This window comes from Myxine glutinosa, chromosome 1 (assembly GCF_964187855.1).
Source record: "Myxine glutinosa chromosome 1, kmMyxGlut1.1, whole genome shotgun sequence".
NCBI lineage: Eukaryota > Metazoa > Chordata > Myxini > Myxiniformes > Myxinidae > Myxine > Myxine glutinosa.
In genome coordinates this window covers 258,466,925-258,478,608 of record NC_136261.1, presented here as the reverse complement: position 1 = coordinate 258,478,608, position 11,684 = coordinate 258,466,925, and the positions used below count along the sequence as shown (strand labels likewise).

Below are 11,684 nucleotides of genomic sequence, written 5' to 3'. Positions count from 1 at the left end.
ATGTTACTGTCCACCTGTTGAAATTACCTCCCATAGGTTGGTTTTAACTTATAAATGTTACTGTCCACCTGTAGATATTCCCTCCTATAGGTGAGTTTTAACTTATAAATGTTGCTATCCACCTGTAGATATTCCCTCCCATAGGTTGGTTTTAACTTATAAATGTTACTGTCCACCTGTAGATATTCCCTCCTATAGGTGAGTTTTAACTTATAAATGTTACTATCCACCTGTAGATATTCCCTCCTATAGGTGAGTTTTAACTTATAAATGTTACTATCCACCTGTAGATATTCCCGCCTATAGGTGAGTTTTAACTTATAAATGTTACTATCCACCTGTAGATATTCCCTCCTATAGGTGAGTTTTAACTTATAAATGTTACTGTCCACCTGTTGATATTACCTCCTATAGGTGAGTTATAAATGTTACTATCCACCTGTAGATATTCCCTCCTATAGGTGAGTTTTAACTTATAAATGTTACTGTCCACCCGTAGATATTCCCTCCTATAGGTGAGTTTTAACTTATAAATGTTACTGTCCACCTGTTGATATTACCTCCGACATGTTCGTTATAAATGTTACAATCCAGCTGTAGATATTCCCTCCTATAGGTGAGTTTTAACTTATAAATGTTACTGTCCACCTGTTGAAATTACCTCCTATATGTTCGTTATAAATGTTACTGTCCACCTGTTGATATTACCTCCTATCGGTTAGTTTTAACTTATAAATGTTACTGTCCACTTGTAGATATTCCCTCCTATCGGTTAGTTTTAACTTATCAATGTTACTATCCACTTGTAGATATTCCCTCCCATTGGTTAGTTTTAACTTATAAATGTTACTGTCCACCTGTAGATATTCCCTCCTATATGTTCGTTATAAATGTGACTGCCCACCTGTAGATATTCCCTCCTATATGTTCGTTATAAATGTTACTGTCCACCTGTAGATATTCCCTCCTATATGTTCGTTATAAATGTTACTATCCACCTGTAGATATTCCCTCCTATAGGTGAGTTATAAATGTTGCTGTCCACCTGTAGATATTCCCTCCAATGTGTTCGTTATAAATGTTACGATCCACCTGTAGATATTCCCTCCTATAGGTGAGTTATAAATGTTGCTATCCACTTGTAGATATTCCCTCCCATAGGTTAGTTTTCACTTATAAATGTTACTATCCACCTGTAGATATTCCCTCCTATAGGTGAGTTATAAATGTTGCTATCCACCTGTAGATATTCCCTCCCACAGGTTAGTTTTAACTTATAAATGTTACTGTCCACCTGTAGATATTCCCTCCTATATGTTCGTTCTAAATGTTACTATCCACCTGTAGATATTCCCTCCTATAGGTGAGTTATAAATGTTGCTATCCACCTGTAGATATTCCCTCCCATAGGTTGGTTTTAACTTTTAAATGTTACTGTCCACCTGTAGATATTCCCTCCCATAGGCTAGTTATAAATGTTACTATCCACCAGTAGATATTCCCTCCTATAGGTGAGTTATAAATGTTGCTATCCACCTGTAGATATTCACTCCCATAGGTTGGTTTTAACTTATAAATGTTACTGTCCACTTGTAGATATTCCCTCCTTTGGGTTAGTTTTAACTTATAAATGTTACTGTCCACCTGTAGATATTCCCTCCTATAGGTGAGTTATAAATGTTACTATCCACCTGTAGATATTCCCTCCTTTGGGTTAGTTTTAACTTATAAATGTTACTGTCCACCTGTAGATATTCCCTCCTATCGGTTAGTTTTAACTTATAAATGTTACTGTCCACCTGTAGATATTCCCTCCTATAGGTGAGTTATAAATGTTACTGTCCACTTGTGGATATTCCCTCCCATAGGTGAGTTATAAATGTTACTTTCTACTTGTAGATATTCCCTCCCATAGGTTGGTTTTCACTTATAAATGTTACTATCCACCTGTAGATATTCCCTCCTATAGGCTAGTTATAAATGTTACTTTCCACCTGTAGATATTCCCTCCTATAGGTGAGTTATAAATGTTGCTATCCACCTGTAGATATTCACTCCCATAGGTTGGTTTTAACTTATAAATGTTACTATCCACCTGTAGATATTCCCTCCTATAGGTGAGTTATAAATGTTGCTATCCACCTGTAGATATTCACTCCCATAGGTTGGTTTTAACTTATAAATGTTACTGTCCACTTGGAGATATTCCCTCCTATAGGTGAGTTATAAATGTTACTGTCCACTTGTAGATATTCCCTCCCATAGGTGAGTTATAAATGTTACTATCCACTTGTAGATATTCCCTCCCATTGGTTAGTTTTAACTTATAAATGTTACTGTCCACCTGTAGATATTCCCTCCTATATGTTCGTTATAAATGTTACTATCCACCTGTAGATATTCCCTCCCATAGGTTGGTTTTAACTTATAAATGTTACTGTCCACTTGTAGATATTCCCTCCTATCGGTTAGTTTTAACTTATAAATGTCACTATCCACCTGTAGATATTCCCTCCTATAGGCTAGTTATAAATGTTACTGTCCACCTGCAGATATTCACTCCCATAGGTTGGTTTTAACTTATAAATGTTACTGTCCACCTGTAGATATTCGCTCCTATCGGTTAGTTTTAACTTATAAATGTCACTATCCACCTGTAGATATTCCCTCCTATAGGCTAGTTATAAATGTTACTATCCACCTGTAGATATTCCCTCCCATAGGTTGGTTTTAACTTATAAATGTTGCTATCCACCTGTAGATATTCCCTCCCATAGGTTGGTTTTAACTTATAAATGTTACTATCCACCTGTAGATATTCCCTCCCATAGGTTGGTTTTAACTTATAAATGTTACTGTCCACCTGTAGATATTCCCTCCCATAGGTTGGTTTTAACTTATAAATGTTACTATCCACCTGTAGATATTCCCTCCTATAGGTGAGTTATAAATGTTACTATCCACCTGTAGATATTCCCTCCCATAGGTTGGTTTTAACTTATAAATGTTGCTATCCACCTGTAGATATTCCCTCCCATAGGTTGGTTTTAACTTATAAATGTTACTGTCCACCTGTAGATATTCCCTCCTATCGGTGAGTTATAAATGTTACTATCCACCTGTAGATATTCCCTCCTATGGGTTAGTCTAAACTTATAAATGTAAAAGACCTATTTGATATAAGTTAATATTTTGATATAAGCCTTAGAAAACCAACCCTGTAGAAGAACCCGGTGCAATAATCGAAAACCGATTCAAAATGGCCCCTCGCTGCGATTTTCCACGATCACATTTTATTTTCATGTACTTCAAATCGACGGATTATAGTCAAACTCAAAAGGAACTCACTACCTCACACCATCAGAGACTCCTCCTCACTCACCACATTCAAAACATCACTAAAGACCCACCTGTTCAACACTGCATTCAACATTCAACCCACAGCATTTAACCCCTGACTATCTCTTCTCCTTCTCCCTCCTTTTGCTTTAAATATTTCCCTATTGATTCTTGTCTTTTTGCAATTGTTGTTTTCATGTATTGTTATGCATTATGTTTTCCACTCTGTCAAAGCGCCTTTGGGCTTCTTGAAAAGCGCTATACAAAATAAATGAATTATTATTATTATTATTACTGTCCGCCTGTAGATATTCCCTCCCATAGGTGAGTTATAAATGTTACTATCCACTTGTAGATATTCCCTCCTATCGGTTAGTTTTAACTTATAAATGTTACTATCCACCTGTAGATATTCCCTCCTATCGGTTAGTTTTAACTTATAAATGTTACTATCCACTTGTAGATATTCCCTCCTATAGGTTAGTTTTAACTTATAAATGTTACTGTCCACCTGTTGATATTACCTCCTATATGTTCGTTATAAATGTCACTATCCACCTGTAGATATTCCCTCCTAAAGATGAGTTTTAACTTAGAAATGTTACTGTCCACCTGTTGATATTACCTCCTATATGTTCGTTATAAATGTTACTATCCACCTGTAGATATTCCCTCCTAAAGGTGAGTTTTAACTTATAAATGTTACTGTCCACCTGTAGATATTCCCTCCTATAGGTGAGTTTTAACTTATAAATGTTACTGTCCACCTGTAGATATTCCCTCCTATAGGTGAGTTTTAACTTATAAATGTTACTGTCCACCTGTAGATATTCCCTCCTAGAGGTGAGTTTTAACTTATAAATGTTACTGTCCACCTGTAGATATTCCCTCCTATAGGTGAGTTTTAACTTATAAATGTTACTGTCCACCTGTAGATATTCCCTCCTATAGGTGAGTTTTAACTTATTAATGTTACTGTCCACCTGTTGATATTACCTCCTATAGGTGAGTTTTAACTTATAAATGTTACTATCCACCTGTAGATATTCCCTCCTATAGGTGAGTTTTAACTTATAAATGTTACTATCCACCTGTAGATATTCCCTCCTATAGGTGAGTTTTAACTTATAAATGTTACTGTCCACCTGTTGATATTACCTCCTATAGGTGAGTTATAAATGTTACTATCCACCTGTAGATATTCCCTCCTATAGGTTAGTTTTAACTTATAAATGTTACTGTCCACCTGTTGATATTACATCCTATATGTTCGTTATAAATGTTACTATCCACCTGTAGATATTCCCTCCTATAGGTGAGTTTTAACTTATAAATGTTACTGTCCACCTGTTGATATTACCTTCTATATGTTCGTTATAAATGTTACTATCCACCTGTAGATATTCCCTCCTATAGGTGAGTTTTAACTTATAAATGTTACTGTCCACCTGTAGATATTCCCTCCTATAGGTGAGTTTTAACTTATAAATGTTACTGTCCACCTGTAGATATTCCCTCCTATAGGTGAGTTTTAACTTATAAATGTTACTGTCCACCTGTTGATATTACCTCCTATAGGTGAGTTTTAACTTATAAATGTTACTATCCACCTGTAGATATTCCCTCCTATAGGTGAGTTTTAACTTATAAATGTTACTATCCACCTGTAGATATTCCCTCCTATAGGTGAGTTTTAACTTATAAATGTTACTATCCACCTGTATATATTCCCTCCTATTGGTGAGTTTTAACTTATAAATGTTACTGTCCACCTGTTGATATTACCTCCGATATGTTCGTTATAAATGTTACTATCCACCTGTAGATATTCCCTCCTATAGGTGAGTTTTAACTTATAAATGTTACTGTCTAGCTGTTGAAATTACCTCCTATATGTTCGTTATAAATGTTACTGTCCACCTGTTGATATTACCTCCTATCGGTTAGTTTTAACTTATAAATGTTACTGTCCACTTGTAGATATTCCCTCCTATCGGTTAGTTTTAACTTATAAATGTTACTATCCACTTGTAGATATTCCCTCCCATTGGTTAGTTTTAACTTATAAATGTAACTGTCCACCTGTAGATATTCCCTCCTATATGTTCGTTATAAATGTTACTATCCACCTGTGGATATTCCCTCCCATAGGTGAGTTATAAATGTTACTGTCCACCTGTTGATATTACCTCCTATAGGTGAGTTATAACTTATAAATGTTACTGTCCACTTGTAGATATTCCGTCCTATCGGTTAGTTTTAACTTATAAATGTTACTATCCACCTGTGGATATTCCCTCCCATAGGTGAGTTATAAATGTTACTGTCCACCTGTTGATATTACCTCCTATAGGTGAGTTTTAACTTATAAATGTTACTGTCCACTTGTAGATATTCCGTCCTATCGGTTAGTTTTAACTTATAAATGTTACTATCCACCTGTGGATATTCCCTCCCATAGGTGAGTTATAAATGTTACTATCCACCTGTTGATATTCCCTCCTATAGGTGAGTTTTAACTTATAAATGTTACTATCCACCTGTTGATATTACCTCCTATATGTTCGTTATAAATGTTACTATCCACCTGTTGATATTACCTCCTATAGGTGAGTTTTAACTTATAAATGTTACTGTCCACTTGTAGATATTCCCTCCTATCGGTTAGTTTTAACTTATAAATGTTACTATCCACTTGTAGATATTACCTCCTATGGGTTAGTTTTAACTTATAAATGTTACTATCCACCTGTAGATATTCCCTCCTATAGGTGAGTTTTAACTTATAAATGTTACTATCCACCTGTTGATATAACCTCCTATATGTTCGTTATAAATGTTACTATCCACCTGTAGATATTCCCTCCTATAGGTGAGTTTTAACTTATAAATGTTACTATCCACCTGTTGATATTACCTCCTATATGTTAGTTCTAAATGTTTCTTTCCATCCACCTGTATGGGTTACACACATTTCTTGCTCCACCCACGCAAATCTTCACCACACTTCGTGCTTCACCCATTGGTCACACTACATCCTTCGCGACGTGTTTTCCATCGTTGCTCCGCCCACATCGCGTTTTCGTCACTCTTCGAACGCAAAACGCACTACAGACTACATTTCCTCGCTTTGCTCCATCCAGACATCTTTTTACACACCCAATCCTTTTCTCAACTTTCTCTCACCGCACCCGCACATCACCACCTCATCGCTCCATCTCGATACTTCCTTCCGTCCCACTATTGGTCTCCTCCACTCAACCTTCCCAGCCTCCCTGAATTGTGAATCGCGTTCTGTACTGGAAGTGCGGCCCGTATCGCGCGCCGTAGCGGCTTGTGCTGCGGCTCAGCCGGTCCGGGTTCCGCGCTCGCAGCGCTCGGAAACCCGCTGTGTCGCCGGCCAGTCTGGTGCCAAGGAGCCGACATGCTCCTCAAGAAGTGCCGAGCTTTGTTATGCTTCGCTTTGCTCTGGGTGCTGGGAGTGGCGTACTACATATGGGGCTCCAATTCGCCCCGAAAGGTGAGAAGGCATTGAATGGCATCGGAATGGACAGCACCGGCTTGGAGGAAATGACGAATCGACAACGAAAAAAGTGTTTGTTGTAATCAAGTGACTTCAGAAAGCTGAGTTTGCATCCGGTCGCTGACCAATGACCTGTTATTTAACCTCAACTGTGCTAACGTAAGGTTGTTTTTTTTACTCCGATGTAAACTTGTGAATAATGGCAGTAGTACTCATGGCAGTACTACAGAATAATGGCAGTACTCATGACTCATCCCTGACCTTAGGCGTAATCCTTAAGGAAACTTGACACGGGAAAAGACTTTCTAAACGTACCACTTGGAGCTAAATGGAAAAATGCTGTTATTATGTCTCTGTCTCTCCTTCTCGTCACAATGTCCGTACGTAATAAATCAATAAATGACTATGGGGATATTTATTTATTACGTACGCACAATAAAAGTTAAATGGCGAGGGAAGGGCTGATTGGGTCTCATGTATTTGACTGCCGAGAAGGCAATGGCAAACCACCTAGCACAACCAGTGCTCTGTGACGAGTATGGTACAGATCGTTTACCATGTCTTACCTTTTTCACTACTATTTGAATACATTTATATTTAAGGGAAGGTGGAAGCAGGAATTGTCACAGATGATTAATTAATAATCTTGGATTATTAATTGTCACCGACTGATTATTACCTCTGCCAGCGAAGGTGGGAGGAGGTTATATGTTCACCCCTGTCTGTTTGTCTGTTTGTTAACAGGATATCTCAAAAAGTTGTTGCATTACATTCTTCACCATTGAGAGATGGGGCCAAAAACGATATATGCCATGATATCTCATAGAGTTGTGGACGGGTAATGACAAAACGAGGTGGACAGGTTTACTATGTGACAAAGACGAAGTGATTCAATTTTGGTGAAGATCCGAATCCGAGATTTAAAAAAAATTTCAAGTGATTCTTCACCATTGAGGGTTTGGGCCAAAACGATATATAGCACGATATTGCCAAAGGTTGTGGACGAGTTATGATTAAACTTGGTGGATGAGTTGGTTATGTGACAAGTCCAAGCCGATTCGATTTTGTTTCAGGTCCGGATGCAGATCCGGCCTATCGGTGGATACAACACGTAAACTGTTCAGCCTGGCGGAGGTTTGCGCTCTACCTATTGCCGTACTAGTTGGTGAAGCATCTCTACTCAAAATGAGGAAGATATTCTCAGAGCAAGCCATCAGGTTTTCTAAAAAATGGTTTAATGTGTTCCCATCAACCTGCTTGAAACATGGATGGTCTACCTAATTTCTAAGGCCTCATTTAGATTCCAGACTATCAGTCATCATTGATAAAATGAGAAGGGAGAACCTCACTTGTAACCTGAAAGGTGTCATCATTTCCCGACCTTTTCATCTATCTGCTTTAGTTTCGTGCAGCTGGCGTTTGTGTGAGATTGCGATGGCTCTTCTTGCCTGAATTATTTTAAAGTGTCCATTATTAGCTATATTTACAGTGCCTTGGTTTGATTGCCAGCTATACACAGCCATAAATTGTCATCCCGGTGTTTCGCATCGAGGGTGATTCATCAATATGTGTGCCGTTATTCAGATGGACGTTAAACGGACGTCGTCCCGTCTGTCCACATTCGGTGGTGGATGTCAAAGACCCCATGGTGTCCTTCGCGAAGATTAGGCGATCTAACACCATCACCATGGCCAAATTCCAAATTCCTGCCCAAACTAGCCGAACCTGTCTTGCTGGTTCGTGATGACTCAGGCCAAGCTTCCCTGGCCAACCCCACAAGGAATGTGGGATCGTAGAGGTTCGGAAAGTAGAAGAAGAAGAAGAAGAAGAATAACAACACTATGATTAGCTATTCTTACAGGGCTGACAGGATGACCTGGAGGTACACACACTCGTCTTTGAGTTGTCTAGCTTGGGTTTGAATCCCGACCCAGCTATAAACTGTCATCCCGTTGTTTCACAGGCAGGGTGATTCTTCAATGTGTGCGCCATCCCTTGGATCGATATTAAACTGGGAGTCCCGTCTGCCAGCATTAGTTAGTGGACGTTATAGATCCCACTGTGTCCTTTGCAAAGAGTAGGCGCAAGCTATCGCTGACACCATAAACAAATTCCAAATTCCTGCCTTAAACATAACTACCGCGTCGAGCATTAGGCCTGCCAGCTGGTTCGTGAAGGATTTGGGCCCCCCACCCTCGGCCACCTCACGTGAATAAGAATGCGTGAATTATTAGGACAGCTAAAGAAGAAGAAGAAGAATTGGCTACAATTACAGTATCTGATTAAGAAAGAGCAATCTCACCAAACAAAAACAAACAACTGGTACGAAAGCGGTTAGAGTGTCTGACTGAATGAGTTTGTGGCCAAATATTTCAGGAATTGCCCACCAGCCAAAAGACTTCACGTGGCACTTGCTAACGTTTCCCGGAATATTTCATTACCTTTCAGAAGCTGCGAAAGCCTTTATCGAGAAGCGTTGTACACGTTTGTGACATTCAATCCCCACTTGCAGGTTGGCGAGAAGGAACAGTTTTTGTTTTTCGGCAAAGGCTCTCTGTTCGAAACCGATATAACTGAATGGTGAAAAGTTTAATTTGATCACTCTCTCTGAATGTCAGTTACAATTATTGTCATTCAAGAATCGTAGTTTTGCGTCCACACTGCCCTTCGCATTTGTGTTGGTTACAACACAAATGATCTGTGTTGGTCATGGACGATACTTTGCGTGAACCTTTATGCTCCACCAGCTACGCCTACGTGTCACCACGGCTCTGCTTAATTGCCAATGGTGAGCTGTGTCTGTTACACCGCCTGCCAGAGCTGCAGACGTGTCTCGGTGCTGTGCTCCATGATAACTACTTGTAGTTATTTGCACTTATGTTTGTTGACACTTCGAGCATATCTTACGTGTGTGTACTTATAGACTGGTTCAATTTCCAGCAAATGTGATTGCATGAGGCATTTTTGAGGAAAAGCAAACAAATAGGTTTTCCTTAAAGGGAATTTTGTGCTGAATATGAATATCTTGTTTGTGTTTCCCAAAATTGCCTAAATATGTCATTAATTAAGGTCAAAGGTCAATAAGTGCAAAATTCAAGTTTTCACAGAAATTGTTTTATTTTTAATATTCAATACAGTGGTAAAAAAGATTTTCCAATATCTATCATATTAAGCCATAAAGTGCATGTCAAAGATTTGAATTTAATGGAAAATGTGAAAGAAATTTTCACTTCTATGGAGAATATCTCCGTAACGGTTGACCTTTCTACGGAGTGCCATGTCAGTCGATTTCCCTTTGATGTTTCATGTCAAAATGCACCAGTGAAAAGAATATACGGCACAGCATCATTGTCTAGGTTCAGGGGAATGAGACTTTGTTGTTTGTTTTGCGAAATTTGCATAATTAGCCACCAATTAGGGTCAAGGGTTAATTAGTCCAAAATGTGAATTTTAATGAAATTTTCGTAAGGTCCTATTTGACGTCCCCTAGATGAATTTACAAGAATTTTCTACATATCATTCAAATTAAACGTCATATTATGTGCCGAATATTCAAATTAAATGAAAAATATGATAGGAATTCTTGATTCTATCGCCAATATCTCAATAACGGTTCAATTGGCTTGATCTCTGATCATCAATTTGGTTTCAGACCAGGTCACTCAACTCTGGACATGCTGCTTCTGCTGTCTCAACAATGGATGGAGGTCCTCAATGCCAAACAGGAAATTAGAGCTGTCTCCCTCGACATATCACGTGCCTTCGACACGGTCTGGCACCCCGCTCTGCTCACCAAACTCTCCTCCTTTGGTATCCATGGAAATCTCCACGCATGGCTGGCGGACTTCCTCTCTAGTCGTCGTCAACGTGTGGCCCTGAATGGGTTTCTCTCATCTCCTCTTCCTGTTCAGGCTGGAGTTCCCCACGGCAGTGTTCTGGGCCCCGTGCTTTTTCTGGTCTTCATCAATGATCTCTCTGACTCTCTTGAAAATCCTCTCTATCTCTTTGCTGATGACTCCACTCTCTGCCGCTCCATTCCTCTTCCCTCAGATCGGCAGTCTGCAGCCTCCTCACTCTCTGAAGACTTGGACAAAATCACAGACTGGTCAAACAAGTGGAACATGTCTTTCAATCCTGACAAATCTCACACTCTTACGATGTCTCTCCGAAAAGATCGACTGGACCACCCTCCCATCTACTTTCTCAACAATCCTCTCCAAGAAGTTTTGTCGCTCAAGCTTTTGGGTCTCACTATCTGCCATGATCTTTCTTGGGAAAACCACATTTCCAAGCTGGCCTCCAAAGCCAGTCGCCGACTGGGCATCCTCCGTTGTGCGAAGTCCTTCCTCGGCACACCTGAGCTCCTCACCACATACAAGGCTTTCATCCGCAGCTCAATGGAATACTGTTCTCCCCTATGGGCCGGTGCTCCTGCCTGACACCTAGCTCGGCTTCACGCTGTTGAAACCAAAGCTTTCAGAATTATTTGAATGTCCCGCGATGAAGCTATCTCTGAGGGCCTTTCACTCACTCACCGCAGGCAGGTAGGTGGTCTTTCTGTCTTCTACCGACTCCTCTCCGGCCTTGCACCCCCAGCTCTCTCTGTGCTCTGTCCCCCAAATATTCCTACAGGTCGCACAAGATCTGCCAGCAACCCTCTGATGGTTAAACTGCCGAAATCTCGGCTCTCTGCTCACCTTCACTCTTTCATTCCTCTTTTCTCCCGCCTCTGGAACAAACTCCCTCACTCCCTTCAATCCCACTCCTCCCTCCAGGTCTTTAAAACAGCTGTTCACCACCATCTCTTATCTTCCCCCATCCA

General features: G+C 39.7%; 1 protein-coding gene across 1 annotated transcript in view; it reads left to right on the top strand.

The window, feature by feature from the left end:
* Positions 1–6,406: 6,406 nt before the first annotated feature.
* The window catches only part of LOC137436689 (polypeptide N-acetylgalactosaminyltransferase 2), a 246,484-nt gene continuing 241,206 nt past the window's right edge, over positions 6,407–11,684 (top strand). The window contains exon 1 of the mRNA XM_078786246.1: positions 6,407–6,859. Coding sequence (XP_078642372.1) covers positions 6,764–6,859 — 96 coding nt within the window. The 5' untranslated portion in view covers positions 6,407–6,763. The remainder of the gene's footprint in view (positions 6,860–11,684) is intronic.